At 41.0% G+C, this 27,496-nt stretch overlaps 1 protein-coding gene across 4 annotated transcripts in view; it reads right to left on the reverse strand.

Annotated features, from left to right (window-relative positions):
* The window catches only part of LOC132401940 (uncharacterized), a 71,907-nt gene extending 46,110 nt beyond the window's left edge, over window positions 1-25,797 (reverse strand). For 2 of the 4 annotated variants that reach the window (XM_059984312.1, XM_059984309.1), the window contains exons 1-4: window positions 21,950-22,243; window positions 9,285-9,334; window positions 7,666-8,742; window positions 239-448 (exon numbers count right to left, since the gene is read on the reverse strand). In XM_059984312.1, coding sequence (XP_059840295.1) covers window positions 239-448; window positions 7,666-8,742; window positions 9,285-9,312 — 1,315 coding nt within the window. In that variant the 5' untranslated portion in view covers window positions 9,313-9,334; window positions 21,950-22,243. The other 2 variants (XM_059984311.1, XM_059984310.1) reach the window with 2 other exon arrangements.
* Window positions 25,798-27,496: the final 1,699 nt, after the last annotated feature.

Consider the following 27,496-nt stretch of genomic DNA (forward strand, 5'->3'; position numbering starts at 1 on the left):
ACACCTGTTGGTGATAATAAACCTGATTCTGATTCTAACTAGGAAAGGTTAAAATGTGAAATAAGGGCCATCAATTCCCTATAATGAAAGTGATTCATGAAAAAACATTTGTTAAAATACCTGACATTTGACCTGTAATTTATGAGTCAAATGCATTCCATGCAACATATTTTTGCCTACAATCTGTAAACTGGAGCAATATTGCACTGTTAATGAGAGAACAGGAAGTTTCACTCACCTCCTATTACTTCAAGTGTTGCTGCAACAGCTGCCCATCCACCAGCACTGAAATACATTTGTGCATTTGACTGAATTCCAGGATCCAGTAGAACAGTTTCTTTCCCACTGAGATTGTCTGTCAAAACTTCAACATCAGTTTCATTTGCTAATCGAGCGTTGGAGAAGATCTCATCCACGACATCAGGTTTCAAAATAGCATGCAAAAACTCTGGCAAAATAAAAATTCAGGAATTCTACTCAGGCTTTTATAAACTGCTGTGGTGAATGTATATATGACTAATCAAAGAATTTTCAAATCACACAACCAATTACACTAAACCCTAATTTTCAGAGTTTTGCAATATGGAGTACATAACCCTCTGGCACGCTATTGATGAAACTTTGTATTATTGTTCCTTTGAAAATTAATTTAGAAAACACCTTGAGTGAACATTTCAATAACCTCTGGGGTATTTTCCTTGTATTGAAGAATACATTTTTAAGAGTGCCAGAAAAACACAACCCCTCCCCAGCCAAGTATTCTGCCACTAGTAATAAATATAGCATGAATAGCCCGACCTGTATCTATGTAATATACTGCCTTGAAAGGATTCATAACAAATCTCCAGCCAACAAAAGCCTCATCAGCTTTAATAATCTCAGCTGCAAAGCAATCTCCCAGAATCAGCATAGAATAAATGGCATTCATAGCCTGTAGGATACACTGGTTCTAGAATGTGGCCTTCTGTGCATTAATGCTCCCAAGGTCCCGCCATTTATTTTATATATATCCTACCAGAATCTGACATCTCAAACTGCATTACCTCATATTTACCTGCATTAAATTCCAGTTACCACCATTCCACCCAATTTTCTTGCTGACCAATGTCTACTACATACTTAGACAATCTTCTTTGATATCTACAATTCCACAATTTTCTGCAGACTTACTAATCATACCTTCATTCTCATCTAAGTAATTTATATACGGTATTTAGAAACAAAAGTCCCAGCACCAAGCCCTGCTCAACATCACTTGTTACAGGCTTCCAATCAGAAAAACACCCATACACCACAATGCTCTACCTATCATCAAGCCAATTTTGGATCTAGCTTGCTGACATACCATGAATCTCTTGTACCTTAACTCCCTGGACCAGACTACCAAGTGCAACCTCATCAAAAACCTTATTTAAGTCTACATAAACATATCTACCATGCTGACTTCATCAACTTTTTCCTTTCTTCCTCAGAAAGTTCAATCAGATTTGTGAGACATGATCTTTCCGGTGCAAAACTATTCTAACCCTTCGATTCAGTTCCTGACTTTACAACCGAACATAAATCCTGCTCCTGAGAATCTTCTCCAACAATTTCCCTAGCACTAACGCAAGGCTCACCAGCTGTTAAGTTTTCAGGTTTAGCCTCCTGCTCTTTTTGAATAAAGGGAGAACATAAGCTACCCAAAAGTCTTCTAATAATTTGTCCATGATAATATAAAGGAAGACGCAAAAATGTCTGTCAAAACCCTGCTCTTGTTTCTCTTGTTTCCCTTGTTTCCTTCAGCATTCTGGAACAGATTTCATCTGACCCTCAGGATTCATCCACCCTAATTGGCTCCAATATTTTTTACAATTCATACTTCCTGATGCAGGCATGTTCTGGAATATAAACATATCCCTCCTTTAACTCTCCAGCTTCCACATCCTTCTGCCTAGTGAATACCAATGAGAACTGTTCATTACCTTGGCCATATTGCCTGGCTCTACACAAGATTACCTCTTTAGACCCTGAGGAGGCCTACTCTGTCCTTAGCCACTTGTTTATTTCAGATATACTTCTAAAAATTTCAAGGATTCTCTTAAATCTTTCATGCTCTATTTTTGCCCTCACAATTTCTTCCTTCTCCCCTATTTCTCCTATAGACCTCAAAGGATTCATTCAATGCCAATTTCCTGTACCTGATTTACATTTCCTCTTTTTTCCCAAACAAACATTCAATACCCAAGGTTTCTTAAACTTACTGTTATTGTGTCTTACACTTATATGGACACATTTGATTCTAAGTTCTTACTATCTGTCACTGAAGTACCTATCAGATGCTGGTTCCCCTCCAGCAGCAGCCCCAATTCTTGCAGAGTACACAAAAGCTGGTGGTGTTATAAATAACAAGAAAGGTTGTATAAGCCTACAACCGGATAAATGCCAAAGCACTGGCAAATGGAATTTAATCCCAACAAGTGCAAGGCAGTCAAACAGGGGTAAGATGTACATGACAAGACCATAAGATATAGGAGCAGAAATAGGCTATTCAGCCCATCGAGTATGCTTCGCCATTCAATCATGAGCTGATCCAATTCTTCCAGTCATCCCCACTCCCCTGCCTTCTCCCCATACCTTTTGATGCCCTGACTAATCAAGAACCTATCTATCTCTGCCTTAAATTCACCCAATGACTTGGCTTCCATAGCTGCTCATGGCAACAAATTCCACAGATTTACCATCCTCTAGCTAAAGTAATTTCTCCACATCTCAGTTCTAAAAAGATGTCCTTCAATCCTGAAATCGTGCCCTTCTGTCCTAGAATCCCCTACCATGGAAAATAACTTCGGCATATCTAATCTGTTCAGGCCTTTTAACAATTGAATATGATAGGGAAATAAGAAATGTTGTTGAACAGAGAGACCTGGAGTCTAAATAGTTCCCTGAAAGTGGTAACACAGGTGGATGGTATGCTCACCTTCGTGTCCAGGCATAGAATATACAAGTGGGGTTGTTACTTTCTTAGAACTTTCATTATGGAGAGAGTCTGGATAAGCTGGGTTTCTTTTCCTGAAACCAAGAGATCTAGAAGGTGATCTGATAGAAGTATATAAAATTATCAGAGGCACAGGTAGGGCAGATAGTCATGATCTCTTTTCCCAAGGTAGGGAGATCAAAAGCAATACAGCATTGTTTTAAGGTGAAAAGTAAGAGATGCAAAAGGGAATTTTTTTTCTCCCCCAAAAAGAGTGATTGATGTCTGGAACACACTGTCAGGGAAGGAGATGGAATCAGATACAATTAGTACAGTTCGGAGAAATTTATACAGTGACTTAAACAAGCAAAGCACAGAATGACACATTCAAGATTCAGACAAATGGAATCAGTGTAGACAAGCCTGGTTGTGGTAGGCCAGAGGACCCATTTCTGTGCTGTGGTACTCAAAAAATAAATAACATCTCTCATCCATTTTCCATTTAATCAACCCTGCCTAACAATCTATTGTAGACCTGCTTGAAGTTTCTCCTTCCTTCCTCCTTCTCTGCATCTTAAAACATACATTTTTATTTTTAATCTTTCCCAGCAACAATGAAAAATGACTGACCTCTAACACTGACACTTTCACTCTGCTCTCCCTCTCCATCTAAGGGAAATGCTATCTCACTTGCCTAGTGTTTCCCACATTTTCTGTTTAAGTGTTGCATATTGTTGCTAAAATTGGTATAATTCTTGCAAGCATTCATTCATTTTATTTCTTCCTGAGCCCCCTCTTCCTGATCAATTGGCAATTAAATCTACAATCATAATTTGCTATCATGGAATGTATGTTAACTTGAAATAATGCAGTAATTAGTAAATGGACTACTATAAATGATTTACAGTAACAATCCATTTCTTGAGCACTGCATTACTAAAAACAAGGTGGGGAGAATAAACAAAGTAGAGATTTCATTAACTCAAACTATTTTTCAACATCATACAGATGTGATTAAATCAGAAAGACTGCAAAAAAGATTTACAAGAAGGTTTCCAGAACTTGAGCAACTATTATAGACAGAGGTTAAACAGGCTGAGCCCTTCCTCATTGGAGAAAAGGAGACCGAGGGGTGAACTTAGAGGGAAAAAAAAATAATGAAAAGTATAGATAAGTGAATTTTTTTTCCAGAGTTTGAGAAATTGAAAACTAGAGGACATAGTTTTTAAGGATAGAGGTGAAAGGTTTAATAAGAACCTGAGGGGAAATTATTCATTACGCAAGTAGTAGGTATACAGAACCAGTTGCCAGAGGAAGTTGTTGAGCAGGCACATTAAATGCATTTAAGTACAAGGACAGATCAACTGATGACCAGTGTTTAGAAGATATGGCCCAAGTGGTGGGAAATGGGATTAGCTTGAATATACATCTTGGTCAGCATGACATACATGCATTGAAGGGCCTTTTCCCTGCTGTACAACTCTATGACACTCACTATGCAATCCCACAAGGCCTATTATAATTCACCTATTAAGAGTGGATATATGCACATGTAATGATGTGAAATTTTTATTCTAGCTGTAGCACAAATTCTTCACAGAGCACAATCAATGTTACATGAAAAAAGAGAAAAAAAAGTATCCTCTTTACTGACACTATAACAGATAATTAGCAATGCAATATCCAAGTTATTTCAATAACTGGACCCCCTGCAGTTTGCGTACCGTCCCAAACGCTCAACAGATGACGCCATTGCCACCACCCCCCACCTGGCTCTAACCCACCTGGATAAAAAAGACACATACGTTCGGATGCTGTTCATAGACTTCAGTTCAGCATTCAACATAATCATCCCTCAGAAACTGATTGGAAAGCTGAGCCTACTGGGCCTGAGCACCTTCCTCCGCAACTGGATCCTAGACTTCCTGACTGGGAGACCTCAGTCAGTCCAGATTGGGAGCAGCATCTCCAACACCATCACACTGAGCACAAGGGGCTCCCCAGGGCTGCGTGCTCAGTCCACTGCTGTTCACTCTGCTGACCCACGACTGTGCTGCAACACACAGCTCGAACCACATCATCAAGTTCGCCGATGACATGACTGTGGTGGGTCTCATCAGCAAGAACGACGAGTCAGCTTACAGAGAGGAGGTGCAGCGGCTAACGGACTGGTGCAGAGCCAACAACCTGTCTCTTAATGTGAACAAAACAATAGAGATGGTTGTTGACTTCAGGAGGGCACGGAGCGACCACTCCCTGCTGAACATCGACGGCTCCTCGGTAGAGATCGTAAAGAGCACCAAATTTCTTGGTGTTCACCTGACAGAGAATCTCACCTGGTCCCTCAAAACCAGCTCCATAGCAAAGAAAGCCCAGCAGCGTCTCCACTTTCTGCGAAGGCTGAGGAAAGTCCATCTCCCACCCCCCATCCTCATCACATTCAACAGGGGTTGTATTGAGAGCATCCTGAGCAGCTGCATCACTGCCTGGTTCGGAAATTGCACCATCTCGGATCACAAGACCCTGCAGCGGATAGTGAGGTCAGCTGAGATCATCAGGGTCTCTCTTCCCACCATCACGGACATTTACACTACACGCCGCATCCGCAAAGGAAACAGCATTATGAAGGATCCCATGCACCCCTCATACAATCTCTTCTCCCTCCTGCCGTCTGGGAAAAGGCTCCAAAGCATTCGGGCTCTCACGACCAGACTATGTAACAGTTTCTTCCCCCAAGCTATCAGACCCCTCAATATCCAAAGCCTGGACTGACACCTTGCCCTATTGTCCTGTTTATTATTTATTGGAATGCCTGCACTGCTTTTGTGCACTTTATGCAGTCCTGTGTAGGTCTGTAGTGTAGCTTTTTCTATGTTTGTTTTTTACGTAGTTCAGTCTAGTTTTTGTATTGTGTCATGTAACACTATGGTCCTGAAAAACACTGTCTTATTTTTACTATGTACTGTACCAGCAGTTATGGTTGAAATGACAATAAGAGTGACTTGACTAACAGCAACTTCAACAAGTAGTGAGGAAACCGACCTCTAAACTAGGTCAGCCAATAACTGAAATTTTGTAAAATGTACCTTATGAGGTAACATCATTATGCATATACCATATGAATTTATCTCATATTGAATATATTTCTGCTTAAAATGCTAATCTAAAAGCATTCCTAGTGACAGAAAAGCAAATGCAAAGCAGTTAAATTTATATGACATTTTGTTTTTCAACAAAGACTTTGCCAAATATAGTACAGTTATTTTATCATCTCCCACACTTTCATAGATCTTATTACATCAGGAGATCTCTCTTCAACAGCCTCTAACCTGATAATGTCCCAATCCCGTTATTCTCACTTCTACCTCTTATCTAATATCCACAAGGAGAATTGTCCTGGTAGTAGGTCCACTGTTTCTGTCTACTCTTGCCCCACCAAACTTACCTCTCATACCTTAACTCCATCCTGTCTCCCCTTGTCCAAACCAGTCCCACCCATCTGTAACACCTCACATGTCCTCCACCTTCCCCCAAACCTTCATCTTCGCCATGGATATCCAGTTTTTACAACACACTTTAATTCCCCCATAAAGAAGGGTTCATAGAACATAGAACAACACAGTACAGGCCCTTCGGCCCAAAATGTTGTGCTGACCCTTAAACCCTGCCTCCCATATTACCCCCCCCCCACCTTAAATTCCTCCATATACTTGTCTAGTAGTCTCTTAAATTTCACTAGTGTATCTGCCTCCAGCACTGACTCAGGCAGTGCATTCCATGCACCAACCACTCTCTGAGTAAAAAACCTTCCTCTAATATCCCCCTTGAACTTTCCACCCCTTACCTTGAAGCCATGTCCTCTTGTATTGAGCTGTAGTGCCCTGGGGAAGAGGCGCTGGCTGTCCAGTCTATCTATTCCTCTTAATATCTTGTATACCTCTATTATGTCTCATCCTCCTTCTCTCCAGAGAGTGAAGCCCTAGCTCCCTTAACCTCTGATCATAATGCATATTCTCTAAACCAGGCAGCATTCTGGTAAATCTCCTCTGTACCCTTTCCAATGCTTCCACATCCTTCCTATAATGAGGCAACCAGAACTGGACACAGTACTCCAAGTGTGGCCTAACCAAAGTTTTATAGAGCTGCATCATTGCCCGTAACTCTTAAACTCTATCCCTCGACTTATAAAAGCTAACACTCCATAAGCTTTCTTAACTACCCTATCTGCCTGTGAGGCAACTTTCAGGGATCTGTGGACATGTACCCCCAGATCCCTCTGCTCCCCACACTTCCAAGTATCCTGCCATTTACTTTGTACTCTGCCTTGGACTTTGTCCTTCCAAAGTGTACCGCCTCACTCTTCTCCAGGCTGAAATCCATCTGCCACTTCTCAGCCCACTTGTGCAAAATATCAATGTCTCTCTGCAATCTTCGACAATCCTCAACACTATCCACAACACCACCAACCTTTGAGTTGTCTGCAAACTTGCCAACCCGCCCTTCTACCCCCACATGCAGGTCGTTAATAAAAACCATGAGAAATAGAGATCCCAGAACCGATCCTTGTGGGACACCTCTAGTCACAACCCTCCTGACTATTCCTAACTATAACATACAGTATAGTTTATGATCATAGATTTTCACAATAAAGAGGCTCTGGAAACAGTGACAATACAAATGCAAAGTTACAAAAAGAAAAACACACTTACCTACAACGCCCTCCTGCCCAAATACTGGACTGTCGCACTGCAATTCAGATTCATGAACATCAGAATTTATATGACTATGGGTTAAAGATCGACCATATTCAGAATCTAAAAGCGGCCCAATATTTGCACCACTCTGATCTTGATTTGTCGGCTTTGCTGACCCAATAGAATAATGCCCTGCTGATGCGTCTGATGGCTTCATGGTGCTCTCCATTAAACAAGATCCTCTGGAAACTGGATGAGGGGAGTGGTGCTCTGAAACATGAACTTTGCTGCTATTACAGTGAGAAATTAGTGATGGATCAGAGCACTGGTCTTCAGTAAATGAAGAAGATCGTTTTCTGCAGCCATTCGATGGACTGCATGTGTCAGCTGAAGATAAGTAATGTCCAGAAGATTGCCCTGCAACCAAGGAACTATTGCTCACATGATATTTCTTCAGCTCTTGATTTTGACTTCTATTTTCATCTTTGATATCACAGTGCTTATTAAAATCTGTGGTTTCTTCTCTTTCAGTTTTTATATGCACAATTTCAGCTCCATTATCAGTTGATGTGTTACCAATTGTAGCACTGACACCCAATTTTCCTCTGTCACTAGCAACTGCTGGTTCTCTCCATGAATGATGGGTAGAAAGTACTTGTGAAACTGGTGCTCCATTCTGAGCTGCCTTAACATTGGTTGGTAGAAAAGATTTGGAAGAGCCATCAGATGAATCCGGTTCTTTGGCTAAATCATTGTTATTAGTTTTAACTCTATGTGCCTTTCGGAGTTGTCCAGGTATTACCAAATCATCTTCCAAATATTTAGATTTTACAGGCAGCTGACCTCTGGATTTCTCTTGATCACATGGTAACTGACACACTCCTCCAGTCCACCAGTGGTAAGAATGACCAGCTTCACACTCCCACAGAATTGCCAGGACTCCATTTTGTTGTTCTTCAATAATCTCTCTCCAAATTGGGGTAAATGTGCACTGATTGCCATGACAGTGTGACCAAATTACTAACAATTCAAGGTGTTCGCGTGTCAAATGAAACACTGAATTGGAATGGCTTTCTTTATGGAATGTATAATCTGGGGAAAAAATTAGCTTGATCAAAATTAATGTATCTATATTCATGAGCTTATAATATACTTACTATTAAAGTCACAGAGTTATACAGCATTGAAACAGGCCCAAATCATCATGTAAAGAAGTTGACTACCTTAGCTAGTCCCATGTCTCAATGCCCATTTTCTATCCATGTACATGTTAAAATATTATTTAAATATTTTAACTGCACCCACTTCTGCCTCTGGGAGTTCAGTCCATATATAAAACTTGAACCTCCAGGTCCCCTTGAAATCTTTCCCCTCTCAACTTATGCCATTCCTTCTCTTAGGAAAAAGACTGTGACCATTCACCTTACCTATGCCCCTTGTGATGTTACTCACGTATACAAGGTCACCCCTCACCCTGCAGTGCTTCGGAGAAAATAGCCTAGCCTATACAGCCTGTCTTTATAACTGAAATCCTCAGTCTTGATAACATCTTTATGAATCTTTCTACACCCTTTCCAGCTTAAAATCATACATCCTATTGACATGCAACCAGAACTATACACAATTTAACTCACCTTTAGCTTTGACTTCCATATTCTCCATGTCAAATTCACTTGTGTATTATCTGAAACAAATTGAAACATAAGGCTGAAGCAGAAACTACATTTCAAATAAAAATCAACTCACTCAGAAAAGCATCCAAACATAATAATCATTTCTACTTCTACCTCTGATTCTTGTCACGTGCTGCTAAAAAACTTATTTATACCCATACTCATTTCTAGTTTGAACTATCTTAAAACTTCCCTGACTAGACGCCATCCTTCAATCCTCCAGAAAGTACACTTCATCTATTTACATCTATCTGTTTTCTACATCTATTACATCTATCCATCTTTTTCAGCAGCATAAACCCATCCTTCCTTTATGCAAAGAGCAAAATTAGCTTGGGACATTAATCCTTCCAAGTTAAAACTCTGCCATTCATGCTTACATGACGATAACTTGTTATCTTTAACCTTATAATCTATTGAGAACTCTGCTTGCTTCTGTCATTGAGTAATACAGATGGAAACAGGCCCTTTGACCCAACTGGTCTTTGCCAACCACAGCATCCTCCATTCTAGTCCAAGTTGCCTGCTTTTGGCCCAAGAATGGCAAAGGCTAAAAAACCTGGTGGATACAGTCCAGTCCAACACAGACAAAGCTCTCCCCACCACTGAGCACATCTACAAGTATGATCAAGGACCACACCCCTCCCCACCCAGGCTGTGCTCTTCTCTTGCTACTGCATTAATAAGTTGGTACAGGAGCCTTAGGTTCCAATTCACCAGGTCCAAGAAGTTATTACACTCCTGAACCAGAGTGGATAATTTCACTCACCTCAGCACTTAAGTGATTCCATAACTCACTTCTGCATCTCTCTGGTTTGACAATATCTTTTCTATAAAAGGGTGATCAAAACTGTTCACAGTATTCCAAGTGCAGCCTCACCAACAATACTGTATCTGCAACATAACGTCACTGCTCTGAAACTCTTCTGCTCTAATTGAACTACCTTCTTCAATACCTGTTTATTGCACAGCCATTCAACACACTGTGCATTTATACTCCCAGGTCCCTCTATTGAAAAACACATCAACGCACAGCCATTTACAAGTCCTACCCTAGTTTGACTGTCCAAAATGCATCACCACACACTAAGTGACTAAGTTGAAATCCATTGGTCATTCCTCAGTCCATCTCTCCAACTTATCAAGATCCCTTTGCAATTTATTATACTTGGCTTTACTCTCAACAAGACCCGTAATTTAATATCATTGGCAAACAATAATAATTCCATGCTTAGCTATATCCAAATCATTTACATAAATTATGAATAACTGAGGTCCCAATACTGACCCCTGGGACATCCACCAGTCATAGGCCTCCAGTTGGAGAATCAAACTTCAGCATCATCATCTCTTTCTTAGCCAATTTTGAATCCACCTCACTAGCTCTGCTTAAAACCATTGTGACCTAACTTCCCAGATCAACCTACCATGCTGGACCTTATCAAAGGCCTTACTAAAGTTCATACAGACAACATCCACTACCCTAACTTCATCTATCCCCTTAACTCTCTCTTTGAAAACCCCCAAATAATTCATCCTACACAACCTCACACACACAAAACCACGGCAATTATTCAAAGTTCAAAGTAAATTTATTACTAAAGTATATACATGTCACCATATACAATTCTGAGATTTGTTTCCTTGCAGGCATACTTATTAAATCCAAAAGCCATAACAAAATTAATTAAAGATTGCACCCAACATGTTGGTCAAACGATGTACAAAAGACAACAAAATAAGCAAAGACAAAAGTGAAATAACAATAATAATAATAATAATAATAAATAAGCAATATACATTGTGAACATAAGATGAAGAAAGCTTGAAAATGAGTCCATAGGTTGTGAGAATAATTCAGTGATGGGACAAGTGAAGTCGCCCACATCCCCACTGGTTCAAGCACCTTATGGTTAAGGGGTAATAGCTGTGTCTGAACCTGGTAGTGCAAGTCCTGATGCTCATGTACCTTCTTCCTGATGGCAGCAGCGAGAAGAGAGCATGACCTGGTGATATGGGTTCCTGATGATGGATGCTGCTTTCCTGCAATCAAGCCTTGACTATCTCAGTGATGGCAGATCCTGTTCCTCAGAATTCCCTCCAGTAACTTGGCTACAACAAAAGTCAAGCTCATCAGCTTGTAGTTCACTCACCTGACCTTGCTATACTTTTTGGACAACAGAGCTACATTAACCTCCAGTCTTTTGTAACTTCATCAGAGGCTAACAAAACAAATATCTATACAAGGGTTCTGCAATTTCTTTCCCAGGCTTCCATAAGGTCTGGGGATGCACTTGGTCAGGCCCTGAAGATGTACCAACCTTACTGCACTTCAACGTTACAAATAGCACCTTTGCCTTAATATGCATACGATCCAAGACCTCGCTATTTTTCCTCTCATTTCTTTGGCATCCGTTATATTCTGCTTCGTAAACACCAAAGAGATATAGACATCAAAAATCTCAGTTATCTCCTGTCTCCACAAATAGCCAGCCCTGAGGGTCTTTAAAAGGATCTTGTCTTCTTACCCTGAACACCCTTTTTACATGAACATAACTGAAGAACCTCCTAGAATCATTCTTAACGCTGCCTGCCAAATCAATTTCATACCCTCTTTTTACCCTCCAGATTTTCCTCTTAAGCTTGTTCGATTTTTTTATATCCACTAATATATTCATTTGTAACTAGCAGTCTAAAGATATTAGAGCCACAGTCATAGAACTGTACAGCACAGAAACAAGCCCTTTGGCCCACCTAGTATGTGCCAAACCATTAATCCGCCTAGTCCCATCATCCTGCACACTAACCATAGCCCTCTGTACCCTTCCCATCCATGGATCTATCCAAATTTCTCTGAAATGTTGAAATCAACCCCACAACCACAACCTGCACTGGTAGCTCGTTCCACACTCTTACCATCCTCTGAGAGAAGAAGTTCCCTTTATTATACCTCATTTACATCTTTCCTATAGGTAGGTGACTAAACCTACACAGAATACTCCAAATTAGGCCTCACCATTGTCTTATACATATAATACAATTTCAACATAGCATCCTAACTCCTGTACTCAATATTTTATTTACTTATTGAGCTACAGCATAGAATAGGCCCTTCCGGCCCTGAGCCACACTGCCCAGCAACCCCAGATATAATCCTGGCCTAATCATGGGACAATGCATTGACTTATGAAGGCCCATGTGTCAAAAGCTTTACTTACGACCTTACTTACTTGTGACACCACTTTCAAGGAATTATGGATCTGTATTCCCAGATACCTCTGTTCTACTGCACTATTCAGTGCCCTACCACTCACTGTGTAAGATCTACCCTAGTTGGTCCTCCCAAAGTGCTATACCTCACACTTGTCTGCATTAAATTTCATCTGCCATTTTTCTGCCCATTTCTACGGCTGGTCCAGATCCCACTGTTAGCTTTGATAGTCTTCCTCGCTGTCCACTACTCCCCTTATCTTAGTGTCATCTGCAAAGGTGCTGATCAAGTTTACTACATTATTATCAAGATTACTGCTATGGATGACAAACAACTGACCTGACCTAGCACCAATCCCTGTGACACACCACTAGTCAAAGGCCTCCAGTCAGACAGACAACCATCTTACAAGACCTCTCTGGCTTCTTCTGCAAAGCCAATGCTTAAACCAATTTACTATCTCACCTTGAATGGCAGACAACTAAACCTTCTAGACTAACCTCCCATGCAGAACCTTGTCAAAGGCCTTGTTAAAGTCCATGTAGATAACATCAACAACCTTGCCTTCATCAACTTTCCTGGAAAAACACTACAAGACTGGCACAAAGCCATGTTGACAATCCCTAAACAGTCCCTATATTTCCAATTACTTATACAGTGCCTATAAAGCGTATTCACATCCCCCTTGGAAGGTTTTGTTTCATTGTTTTACATCATTGAATCACAGTGGATTTATTTGGCTTTTGTGACACTGTTCAACAGAAAAATATTCTTCTGTGTCAAAATGAAAACAGATCTCTACAAAGTGATCTAATTATAAACATAAAACACAAAATAATTGATTGCATAAGTATTCACACCATTCAAGTCAGTATTTAGTAGGTATGCCTTTGGCAGCCTATGAGTCTGTGTGGATAGGTTCCTATCAGCTTTGTACATCTGGACACTGCAATTTTTCACCATTCTTCTTTACAAAACTGTTGAAACTTCGTCAGATTGCTTGGGGATCATAAGTTAACAGCCGTTTTCAAGTCCAGCCACAAATTCTCAATTGGATTGAGGTCTGGACTCTGACTTAGCCACTCCAGGACATTAACATTGTTTTAAGCAATTTCTGTGTAGCCTTTGTCTTTATGCTTGGGGTCAGTGTCTTGCTGGAAAACAACTCTTCTCCAAAATCTGCATTACATTTTCATCCAGGATTTCCCTTTATTTTGCTACATTCATTTCATCCTCTACCTTCACAAGCCTTCCAAGGCTTGCTGTAGTAAAGCATCCCCACAGCATGAAGCAGCCACCACCATGCTTCATGGTAGGGATGTTGTGTTTTTAATGATGTGCGGTGTTTGGCCTAATGGCCAAAAAGCTCAATTTTGGTTTCATGAGACCATAGAACCTTCTTCCAGCTGACTTCAGAGTCTCCCATATGTCTTCTGGCAAACTCCAGCTGAGATTTCATGTGAAGTTTTTTGAACAGTAGCTTCCTCTTTGCTACTTTCCCATAAAGCTCCCAGGCAACAGGTGTTTGTGCAGTCTCTCCCATCTCAGCCACTGAGGCTTGTAACTCCTCCAGCGTTATCACAGGTCTCTTGATGACCTCCCTCACTAGTCCTCTTCTTGCACGGTCACTCAGTTTTTGAGGACAACCTGCTCTGCAGATTTACAGCAGTGCTATATTCGTTCCATTTCTTGACAATTGACTTAACTGTACACCAAGGGATGTTCAGTGACTTGAAATTTTTCTTGTATCCCTAACTTGTGCTTTTCAATAACCTTTTCACAAAGTTACTTTGGAGTGTTCTTTTGTCTTCATGGTGTAGTTTTTGCCACGATACTGACACACCAACAGGTGGACCTTCCAGATACAGGTGTATTTTTACTACAATCAATTGTTGACTACACACAGTGATCTCCATTTAACTAATTATGAGACTTCTAAAACTAATTGGCTGCACCAGAGATGATTTAGTGGATCGTATTAAAAGGGGTAAACATTTATGCAATCAATTATTTTGCATTTTATATTTGTAATTAATTTAGGGGAATCTGTTTTCACTTTGACATGAAAGAGTCATTTTCTGTTGATTAGTGTCAAAAAAAACCCAAATGAAATCCACTGTAATTCATAAAACATAAAAACTTCCAGGGGTGGGGGAATGCTTTTTATAGGCACTGTATATCTGGTCCCTTAGAATACTTTCCAGTCACCCTCCCACAACCAATGTCATGTCAGTCCAATGGCTTATAAATTCCTGGCTTATTCTTAGAGCCTTTACTAAACAACAGAACATTAGCTATCCTCCAACCCTCCGGCTCCTTACCCATGGCTAAGGATAATTTAAATATCTCTGCCAAGGCCCCAGCAATTTTTGCACTAGTCTTCCCAGGGTCTGAGGGAACACCTTGTCAGGCCACTGGGGATTTATCTGCCCTGATTTGCCTCTAGACATTAAACACCTCCTCCTCTGTAATTTATATAGGGTCCATGACCTCAGGGCAACATTGTCTCACTTCTATAGACTGTGTCCATCTCCCGAGTAAATACAAATGCAAAGAAAACATACAAGATCTCAAACATCTCTTTCAGCTTCATATTCAGATTATCACCCTGTTCTTTCCAAGGACTAACTTCTTCCCTTGTTATCCATTCATTTTTAATATATCTGTAGAACCCCTTAGATTCTCCTTCACATTTGCTGTTCATACAACCTCCTGTGTTCTTTTAGCACTCCTGATTTTCTTAAATTTCTTTCATTCCTTATACTCTTCAAGTACTTGATCTCGGGGATGGGTGAGTTCTGAGCTGGACATCCTGCTTACTTAACGGAAGGTGAAGCATCTCCCACAGCCTCTCCTTTCCAGGTGCAGTGATTGCCGCAGGACCACTGTTTGGCTTGCCATGCAGGAAGTCACTCGCATATGGCCTTTCCTACACTACTGTGCCCACAGTAAAGCCTTCACACAGCATCCCTGATCTTAGTGAGTTTGCTATGTCACAGCAGGACCAAGTGTCCAATGGTATAACTGAGCAAACAGGCTGGGCTCATTAGCCTTGGTTGGTACCAGCCTAGAGGAAGAACTCTGATTCCAAACTGGGTAGGTGTGACTCATTGGCCTTGCCAGGCAGTCTGTCTAGGAGAAGGACAACTCTTGATGCTCAAACTACAGCCTTGTAGTTGTCGCAGCTTGCAACATCCCCCAGCCTAAAGAGCGCGCACTGATCTTCACTATAAACCTAGGCAGCACAGACAGGAAAAAAAGTTCTACAGCGATAAAGTTCCCTCCTGATCTTCACAAGTGAAGAACCAGCCATCATCTTATGGTCTTATACAAAGTATTCCCCTATACAAACTTCTGTCATCTTCCCAGTCTCATTCCCTAATGGGAGAACTAGTATCACACACTCTCTAGTTGGGACTTCTATGTACTGATTAAGGAAATTTTCCTGAACACACTTGACAAACTCTTTCCCATACATCTGTTTTACAGTAAGGGAGTCCTAGTCAATATGTGGAAAGTTAAAATCACTACTATCACAACTTTATGTTTCCTGCAACAGTCTGGGATCACTCTACAAATCTGCTCTTCTATGTGGTCTGTAACATAATCCCATTAACGTGGTCGTAAACATCTTTATTCCCCAGTTCTACCTAAAAAACATCGCTAGGCGAGGTTTCCAGTCTACCCTGACTGAGTACTGCTGTGACATTTTCCCTGACTAAGTAATATCATCCCTCCACCTTTAATCCCTTCCTCTCTATCATGTCTAAAACAACAGAACCCCGGGAAACTGAACTGCCAGTTCTGGCCCTTCTGCAACCAAGTCTTGTTAATAGCTACAAAGTTATAATTCCACACATTGATCCATGCCCGAAGTTCATCCACCTTTCCTACAATACTCCTTGGACTGAAATATAGATAGCTCAGAACTTTAGTCCCACCATGCTAGATCTTTTGATTCTTGACTTTGTACATAGGCTTAAAGCATCTTTCTCCACAACCTCTCCGCTATCTGCTCTGGCACTCTGGTTTCCACCCCCCTGCAACTCTAGTTTAACCCACCAATGCAGCACGAGCAAACCTTCCTACTGGGGTATTCATCCCTCATCCATTTCAAGTGCAAACTGACCATCCTGTACAGGTCCCACCTTCTCTAAAAGAGAGCCCAATGATCCAAAAATGTAAAGTGCTCCCTCCTGCACCAATTCCTTAGTCATGTGTTAAACTGTATGCTATTCCTATTTCTGGCCTCTCACATGCGGCATGGGTAGTAATCCTGAGATGACAACTCTGGAGATCCTGTCCTTTAACTTAGCACCTAAACACTTATAACCATATAACCATATAACAATCACAGCACGGAAACAGGCCATTTTGGCCCTCCTAGTCCGTGCCGAACCCTTAATCTCACCTAGTCCCACCTACCCGCACTCAGCCCATAACCCTCCACTCCTTTCCTGTCCTGTCCTTGAACTCACTTTGCAGGATGTCATAGAACCATAGAACATTACAGCACAGAAGCAGGCCTTTTGGCCCTTCTTGACTGTGCCGAACCATTTTTCTGCCTAGTCCCACTGACCTGCACCTGGCCCATATCCCTCCATATACCTCTAATCCATGTACCTGTCCAAGTTTTTCTTAAATGTTAAAAATGAGCCCGCATTTAACATTTCACCTGGCAGCTCATTCCACATTCCCACCACTGTGTGAAGAAATCCCTCCTAATTTTCGCTTTAAACTTGTCCCCTTTCACCCTTAAGCCATATCCTCTGGTTTCATTATTCCTATCCATGACATTGGCACCGATGTGGACCACAACCTCTGGCTGCTCACCCTCCCACTTTAAGAATGCCGTGGACTCAGTCCGAGGTGTTCCTGACCCTGGCACACAGGAAGCAAAAAACCATCCAGGAATCTCATCTCATTCATAGAACCTTAGTTCTGTTCCCCTAACCGACAGATCTCCTACCTCTGCAGCTTGGCTCTTCTCTCCCCACTTCCCTTCTAAACCAGAAGCAGACAGTGTGAAAAACCTCACTCCTGTGGCTTCCTTCACAACAGCATCCAAAGATGTATACTGTTGTTCAAGGGAACAGCCAGAGGGTACCCTGCACTAGCTGTCTATCCCCATTCCCTCTCCTGATGGTCACGCAGTTACCTGTGTCCATAAAACATAGGAGCAGAACTAGGCAATTCAGCCCATCAAGTCTGCTCCACTATTCCATTATGGCTGATCCCAGATCCCACTCAACCCATATACACCATATTATTTGATGCCCTGACTAATCAGGAAACTATCAACGTCCACCTTAAATATACCTACGGGCTTGACCTCCACCAGTCTGTAGCAGAGCATTCCACAGATTCACCACTCTCTGGCTGAAAAAAAAATCTTCCTTACCTCTGTTCTAAAAGGTCACCCCTCAATTTTGAGGTTGTGCCCTCTAGTTCTGGATACCCCACCACAGGAAACATTTTCTCCTCATCACCTTCGCAAACCCCTCTGGACTCTCTCTAATGACAATACATCCTTTCTGAGATACGGGGCCCAAAACTGTTGACAATATTAGGTGTCCAGCACCTTGGATGTAACTACCTTCCCATATGTCCTGTCTATCAACCACTCAGCCTCCCAAATATCCGGAGTTCATCCAGTTCCAGCTCCAACTCCTTAACATGATCTGTTCGAAGTTGCAGTTGGATGCGCTTTTTGCTGGCATAGTTGTCAGGGACACTGGAGTTCCTGCCTTCCCACATCCCACAAGAGGAGGATTCCACTATCCTGCCTGGCATCCCCAATGCTCTAAATGTACAATAAGAAAGAAAAATAAACAATGAAAAAATCTACCTATGGTCTACCCCTCTCTTAAGCTTTGATGATCCAAAGCCTCAACTCCCCTCTCCAACACTGCCCACTTACACTATGGTTAGTCCACTTAACCCTAACTAATTATGTGCCAAATTTCATGACAATTATTTGTAATCCAATGTCTCCTTGGGAACTGTGGCATGCAAAATGTATTGACTGCTCCTACTAACTTTTTTGGAGATTACTCAAGCCTCAATCTCTCTCATCAACCAGGGTTCCCTGAACTTGGTCTGTCTCCTCTTCACCTTAACAGGGAACATGCTACCCCTGGATTCTTGATATGATTGTTTTAAAAGTCTCCAATTTGCCAACTATTCCTTTGCCTTTAAATAGTCACCCAGTCAACCCCAGTTAGAGCCTGCTGTACACTCCCAAAGTTGGTCCAGCTCCAGTTCAGGATTTTATCCTGTGGATCTGTCTTATCTTTTTCTATAATTATTTTAAAACTATGGTGCACTGCCAAAATTATTTGTACCATCAATAATGCTTTCAAAAACAGCCTGTCCTGGTCCAACCATGTAGATGCCATAGCCAAGAAAGCTCACCAAGGCCTCTACTTTCTCAGGAGGCTAAAGAAATATGGCACGTCACAATAGACGCTTACCAATTTTTATTGATGCAAATTGAAAGCATCCTATCTGGATGCATCACAGCTAGGCATGGCAACTGCTCTGTGCATGCCTACAAAACACTCAAGACATCATGGAAACCAGCTTCCCCTCAGTGGACTCTGTCAATACTTCTCACTGCCTCAGTAAAACGGCCAACATATTCAAAGAGCCACTCACCCTGGACATTCGCTCTTCTCCTCTCCTCCATCATGCAGAAGATACAAAAGCCTGAAAGCACATACCACTAGGCTCAAATAGTGCTTATACCTCGTTGTTAAAAGATTACTAAATGGTTCCTTGGTACATTTACATACATTCTTGATCTCACTATCTACCTTGTTATATCTACTTGCACTGCACTTTTTCTGTGGCATTATCCTGCATTCTGTTATTGTTTTACCTCACACTACCTCGATGCACTGTGTAATAAACTATCTGTGGGAACAGTAGTGAAGACAAGCTTTTCACTGTACCTCAACTTATGTGACAACGATAAACCAACTCCAAATTCCAATCATCCATACTCAAAACAATGGGACACCTTCCCACCTACCCCTTCCTAAAGTGTGATCTCTGACCAAACTTGTAGTCAATTCCAGGTTGATTTTGTCTGGTTACATTTTTCTAAAGTAGCATGTGAGCATTTACACATTGAAGCTGCAACATGAAATGAAATTTGTTGTTGATGTAATTAAGCAAATTGTACTGGAATTGTCAGGAAAACTGAGAAATTGTAAGCTATTTTCAACCTAAATCTGAATATTCTGTCCAAATTAGCATATATAAAATGGAAATGAATTCATGAAATACAAACAAATTGATTTTCTAGATTAATATGTCAATCAACAAGGCATAAAGCTACCTTGAGCTAAGTATTGTGCACTGAGAAGAAGTAATTACATTTTGTATTTCTGGAACCTTTAGGAGGGAGTGACACAACTGGAGAATTTTTTTACAATAACGCTGATACTAATGTAGATGAATCCAAAACCAAAGTCTTAAATGTAAACAAAGTAAATTATAAAAGTAAGATGTATAAAATGATTATGGTAGAATGGATACATAAAAAATAATGACAGTAGATAAGAAATGGTTATTTTTTAAATGACATAATGGTCATTTTTAGGCACATAAACTCAAGAAGTAATCTATGGCATTATGGTTCAGCCATGTTGGCAAAATGAATTGTATACTAGATCTTTATTCCAGTAGTACTGGAATTCTCTATGTGTGGAGGCAGAGTCAACAAATCTAGTCAAAGAAGTAACAGATATCTAACTACAAGGGAGCCAAAGGTATGGATCAGAATTCAAGAGTGTTGGCCCAGACCAAGCTCAGCGAAGCTGTGATCTGACTGGATGGTGGAACAGTCTTAAGTGGTCAATTACACAACATCTGATCCTGTTCTTTATGTTCTGATGTTAAAAGAAAATGGCTAAAAAAGGTAAATGATAACAGAGCAATAAGGAAATAATGAGATTGTGCAGTCAACATGAATTTATGAAACTGATATAATCTTTTTTTGAATGTGTTTGAATATAGTTTAGGGTTATCATTAACTGAATTAATGAAGGGGAACTAGTGCAAGTGTTGTATCGGGAGTTTCTGGAAGTCTCCTATGTCACCCAAGATTAAGGATCAGCACATAGATACTATTACAAGGAGGGCTTGCCAGCATCTTTACTTTCTTAGGAGGTGAAGGAGACTCAGTTTACCAATGAACATCCACATATGTACTGTTGAAAGTATCCTGACTGGTTACATCACGATCTGGTTTGACAACTGCATGGAAATCCAAGAAGCTGCAGAGAATAGTGAACTCAGTCCAATGCACAAGCCTCCCCACCATTGATAGTAGCAACTGGAGGCACTCCCTTAAGAAATCAACATCCATCCAAGCCGTGCCATCTTCTCACAACTGCCATCAAGCAGGAGGTACAGAAATCTGAAGGCCCACATCCCCTTGCCCAAGCACAATTATTTTTTTCTTCAACCATTTAACTCTTGAACAACCTAGCACAACCCTAATCACAACCACGCGATGACCGCTTTGATCACTTTGCACCAAAATGGGCTTTGCTTCTTCTGGTAAAAACTGGTTATAGTTTCTGTTTATCTTGGGAATGCCTGTGATGCTGCCTCAAGTAAGTTTTTTTTTCCATTACACCTATGCATCATATCTTTGTATTTAACAATAAACTCAATTTTATTCCAACATTTCCAAGAGCAAGCAGTAATCAATGAAATTCACAAAGTTCAGTGGGTTTCAGGTTGGCATTTCCACCAGCTGGATGTCTAAAACCAAAGTTTCAGTATCAAAATAAGGATCAAGTCATTTATACTCCTATTTCTATTATGTTCTTATAAAAAGGCAAAACAGCAAACTTCCTCACTTTCAGCAAGGATTTAATCAGACTCTTGCCAACAATTCCAAAGTGTAAGAATGGAGTTTTTTGGTAATGAGTGATATCATTTGTTACAATCTCAGTGATATCTTACACTACAGTTTAGAAAATAGAATGAATTTTTGAATTGTGTAATAAAATGGCTTTATAAACACACAGAGGAGTTTATTGGATGGATAACTGAACTATGCAACCGAATCGTACTAGCACTGAGATGACTCATGTAAACTTGGAACAGTCCCGTGCAGAAAAAGAAGCCCGATATTAAGTTACTTCATTGCGCATCTACCCCCACAAGTTATGTTTTGGAAGCACAATGGCATGATGCTGAATTATGGGAATAAGCTGGCATTGAGACAGAGGGCGGAGATGCTCCACGGACCGAACATCTGGGGCATGCGTCGGTTTGCTCCACCCGCAGTGGTTCCCCTTCGCTCTGACAGCAACAGCCGCCCAGTGAAGGGTGAGGGGGCGGCGTTTCCCACCACTGCTTTCTCCGCACCTGGAACTCCAGGCAATGGGCATCTTACCCGGAGACCGAAGACTCTCGAGGGCCGGCAGGCCTGCCTACTGGTGTTACGGGAGGAAGTGAAGCCACAGCTCCCAGTTCTATTGGCGTCCTGTTGCCCCCGAGCCGCTAGAAGATGGAGACGGCGGCCAGCGCGACTACAGTGTCTCGGCACGGCCAAACCTCGAGCGACTCTCAGCAAACGCGACATTCAAAACACAGGCTCCCCCTTCCATCCAGCTTCTACAAAGATTTAGAGTCTAAACCTTTAAACAGAGCGCGAGAAAATACCGTGGAAAGTGACTTAAAAATAAAGCTCTAACCTAACGGCGTCGATCTGCAGCATTTAAATGTTACTTTACCAGACGCCGAATGATTAGTCTCTACTTTCTTTGATTATAAGTAAGTGCAGGAATAGGCCAACCTGGCACTCGAGCATGCTCAGTAAAATCGTAGCTCACTGAAGCATGCCGCCCACTACTCAACGCTACTTTTCTGCTCTCTCGCTCGCAACTCCCTTGTAAATACAACGTTTGTAAATAACGAATAATCTGCCATCTCGGGCTCTCTGGAAGGAGGAACCTCAAAGACTCATGTCACTCAGAGAACCAATTACCACATTCTTCACAATAGGCATTCTCTTATTCTGCGCTTTGTGAATTTTATAGATGACTGGATGAGAAAGTGGAAGGGTGGGTTAGTAAGTTTGCAAATGGCATGAAGGTCAGCGGTGTTGTGGATGGTGAGGGTAGCCATAGATTACAGTGAGATATAGGATGCAGAGCTGGTTTGAGAAGTGATTCATGGAGTTCAATCTGGAAAAGTGTAAAGTGATTCACTTTGGAAGATCAAGAACTTGAAGGCAGAATACAAGATTAATGGCAGGACTCCTAACAGTGTGGTGGAACAGAGAGACATTTGAGTTCACATCCATAGATCCCTCAAAGGTGCAGTGCAAGTTGTTGGTTACCAATCGTAAGTGTACTAAGATCACCAGATCCTATTACAATACATTATAGTCTCACTGCATTCATTTAAATAATTATTTATTTTTTCCTTACGAAAAGAATAACACAACATTTTCCTATAAAGTACTTTTTCTGCCAATTTCTTGATCACTCACCTTCACCTATTTTTCTGTTGTGGTATTCTGTTATTCCTATGCCACTCAGTTAGCCCCTCCCACCAAAGAGGAGTTCACACACTCCCCAAATCAGTTCGGTGTTTAGAGTGTTCCAACCTCACACCCAGGTTAGTTGGATGGGCATCAAAACTCCTCTGCCTTGACTTCTCCTCTCTGAATCACTCACCAACTCCATCTGTGTTAATTTTGTAATGCACCAGCACAGCTCATCCCTCCCTTTGCCTTTACTCACTTCTTCAATGTTTGCAGTGATAGTTTATTACAATTTACTTGAGAAAAGGTGAGATTAGTAATGTTTTAGTAGAATTTCTTGCTTTCAAACTATCAGTGAGTTATCATTCCCCTTCAGTAATGCCATCTTAAACCAGAAGTCTGCTAACTTTTAGAGAACAGATGCCTAAACTCCTGAAAAGTTTAAATTCAAAAGAGGGCAAAGTTCAACTCAAGAAAACTGAAGCTAGATGAAAGGTAAATTACTTCATCACAACATTGTATACACTGTGCATATGGAAACCTGAGAGATGAGCTCTTAAGAGAGAGGACGTTATTGGGCTACCAGACACCAAATTATCAGAGCGACTTCAATTGCAGGCAAATCTCAGACTGTAGAGAGCTATTACTATAGTCAGGCTGAGTGAGAATGTTCATCAACAACAGGCAGAACTCAGGCACAAAAATTATGCTGAGGTAAAGCTCGAACCTGTACAGAACGGAGGGTTCATCAAACAGAGCTACTCAAAGACAGTTCTTCAGGAGGTCAAAGAAGACCATGATTTAGAGAAAGAGAGAGCTTTCCTTGGGGCTCTAGATTCAAATAGACAAGGCCGGTGTACCATGGTTCAGTTGCAAAATAATGCAGTGATGTTCAAAATGGACACTGAAGCAGATGCCATAAGCATCCCTGAATGTATGTTCACAGATCTGACAAAGAAAACAGGCATTACACTATACTTAACAAAGAACATTGTCATGGGAAACATAAGCTTAGTGTGAAAGGAATGCTTGCTACTTCCATCCATAAAAATAAGAAACAGTTAAAAGAGGAAGTCCATGTTGTTCAGAATCTCTCCTCACTACTACTGGGATGACATGTCATCGAGAAGCTGAACATCATTGCAGGGTTGGACTTGCTAAACAATGCTCAGTGGCAGGAGAAGTACACAGGCCTGGGGGCAATGTAATAAGAGTACCTTATTCATCTGAGGCCAGGAATGATGCCTTACTATTTGACCACAGCAAGATGTGATGTGTTTTTTCACCACTGATGAAAAAAGTCAAAGCTGAACTTGAGAGAATAGAAGTGCTTGACATTACAACTAGAGTGAATGGACCAACGAACTGGTTTGCACCCTGTTGAGCATACATTGGGTATGCTGGGTGGAGCAAAGTTCTTCAACCAAACTAGATACAAGCTCAGAGTTCTGGTAGATGTGTTTTGCTTCTGAGTCACAGAAGTTTACAATGTTTATCACACCATATGGATGCTACTCTTCCAAGAGACCCTCTTTTGGCATCTCTTCAGCCCATAAAGTCTTTCATAAGAGGATGAACTAAATTTTGGAGGGACTGCATGGATAGTCTGCCACACAGATGCCTCATCAAGTGAGGAGCATGACAAAAGACTGGAAGCAGCCTTGGAGAGACTGAAACAGGCTGCAATCACCCTGAACAAAAAGAAATGTAAATTTACAAAGTCGAAGGTGAAGTTCTTAGGTCACCAACTATGCTCAGAGGGAGTGCAACTAAATTCAGACAAGCTAGCTGGAGATCGGAACGTGGAACAACCTATTAATGTATCAGAGATCTGCAGCTTCCTTGGCCTGGTAAATAAGCTGGGAAAGTTCATTCTAGATTTGGCAGAGTAAACAAAGCCACTACATGCCCTCTGTCAGAGAAACATCTGGACCTGGGACACACCATGGGAGAAGTCATTCTCATCACTTAAAGTAGAGCTTATCACTCCACTAACATTGGCTTCTTTGATCTGAACAAAGCAGCTAAGGTCGTAGCAGATGCCTCTTCTAGGGGGGAGTGCTCATGCAATACTGCAGCAGTGGTCTGAAGTTCAAAGCTCCAAGTAAAATTTATTATCAGAGTACATACATATCACCACATACAACCCTGGATTCTTTTTCTCCGGCATTCTTAGCAAATCTATATAGAACAGTAACTGTAAACGGGATCAATGAACACCAAGCTGTGTAAATGCAGATATAAATAAATAGCAACAAATAATGAGTATGAAATAACAAAATAAAAAAGTCCTTAAGTTAATGTAGTTAATCCCTTTTATTCAAGAACCTAATAGTTCAGGGGTAGGATCTGTTCTGGAACCTGGTGGTGCAAGTCCTGAGGTACTTGTAACTTCTACCTGATAGCAGCAGCGAGAAAAGAGCATGAGCTGGGTGTTGGGAGATGCTGCTTTTCTATGACAAGGTGTCACGTATGGAAACCAGTGTCAAGTGCACCAAGAGCAATGACTCCTACTGAACAGCGTTTTGTGAGCTCTTGTGTGAGCTTGTGCCTGCTTCAGCTGCTACTTCTTAGGCACTAAATTCCTACTTGAAACAGATCACAAGCAACTTGTAATACTGTCAAAGAGGCAGAATGATCCTTTCACTTTGCCAGTGTTTTCAGGTACTCCACCCTGACCTCTTCTAGATTTAGTGTTTCTTAAAAAGAATTCTAATGTTGAAAGCATTTTACAAAATTTGACTTTTCCTAAAAAACAGGATTTTTTGAAAAAAGGTGGAAAACAAAGAGATTGAGAGATCATTAAAAAATAAAGAGAAAGACAGTTATAATGTTGGAAATTCTTTTTTATATTATATAAGTTAAGTAAGTTACATGCTATGGGTAAAGTGAACTGAATCAGTCAATTTCAGTGACAATAATTTCAATTCAATTGTATAGACAAGAAATATATACCTGGTTTTTCTTTTTTTCAAGAAGGGTAGATGTGGTGGTAACTAATAGCATTTTTCCTATACCACTCAGTTAGCCGCTCCCACATGAGAAGTGTTCACATACTGTGTTGAGTATCCTGCATGCTGGTGTCCTTGTGTGCTCTGCACTAACCCTCAATAACAAACTCAACACTTTTCAGTTTTTTTATTCTCCTCCTATCATTGTACATTAGAACATTTGGCTGCTGTATACTCAGTCCTTTCTTCAATGTCATTAATTGCAAACAGCTGAAGACCTAGCACTGATCCCTGCAGCATCAATAGTTACGGATTAACAAGATGAAAATGACATATTTATCCTAATTTTCCTTTAACCACTCCTCTTTTCAATCCCGTATTGCCCACAGCACCATGCTGTTTTATCTTATGCAGTAACACCTTATCATAAATTTTATGGAAATCCAAGTATAAACGATGTGGCACCCTTGGGGCTTTGGTGGTGCACAACTGATTGATTATCTGATTTGTTGGATATTGCAACTATAAATACTTCAACCTGCTATTAATTGTTTTTCATTACATGTCACGGAGTTGTACAATCACATTCTTCCAGTAAACCATGCGAGTTTAAAGAGACACGGAAGACAAGTCACATTAAGTTTAAAGAGACCACAAGAAATGGAGACGTAATGAGATTAGAGATAACAGGAAGTGGGTCATAGTTATAGTTTTATGAAGTAATGGAAGAGCACAGCACAGAAGAAGGCCCATTGGCCCATCTAGCTACTGCAAAATCATTAAGCTGCCTAGTCCCATTAACTTACACACAGACAATAGCCTTCCACACCCCTTTCACCCATGTTCCTATCCAAATTTCTCCTAAAATGTTGAAATCAACCCTGCATCTACAAATTGTGCTGACATCTTGTTCCACACTCTCACCACCCTCTGAGTGAAGAGATTCCCCCTTTTGTGAGAACCATAGAACATTACAGCACAGAAACAGGCCTTTTGGCCCTTCTTGGCTGTGCCAAACCATTTTTCTGCCTAGTCCCACTGACCTGCACCTGGACCATATCCCTCCATACACCTCTCATCCATATACCTGTCCAAGTTTTTCCAATGTGTTAAAAGTGAGCCCACATTTACCGCTTCAACTGGCAGTTCATTCCACACTCCCACCACTCTCTGTGTGAAGAAGCCCCCCCCCTAATGTTCCTTTTAAACTTTTCCCTTTTCACCCTCAACCCATGTTCTCTGGTTTTTTTCTCCCCTAGCCTCAGTGGAAAAAGCCTGCTTGCATTCACTCTATCTATACCCATCATTATTTTATACACCTCTGTCAAATCTTCCCTCATTCTTCTACGCTTCAGTGAATAAAGACCTAACCTATTCAACCTTTCTCTGTAACTCAGTTTCTCAAGTGCCGGCAGCATCCTTGTAAGCCTTCTCTGCACTCTTTCAACCTTACTAATATCCTTCCTGTAATTAGGTGACCAAAACGGCACACAATACTCTA

The sequence above is a fragment of the Hypanus sabinus genome, chromosome 11, assembly GCF_030144855.1.
Source record: "Hypanus sabinus isolate sHypSab1 chromosome 11, sHypSab1.hap1, whole genome shotgun sequence".
Lineage (NCBI taxonomy): Eukaryota > Metazoa > Chordata > Chondrichthyes > Myliobatiformes > Dasyatidae > Hypanus > Hypanus sabinus.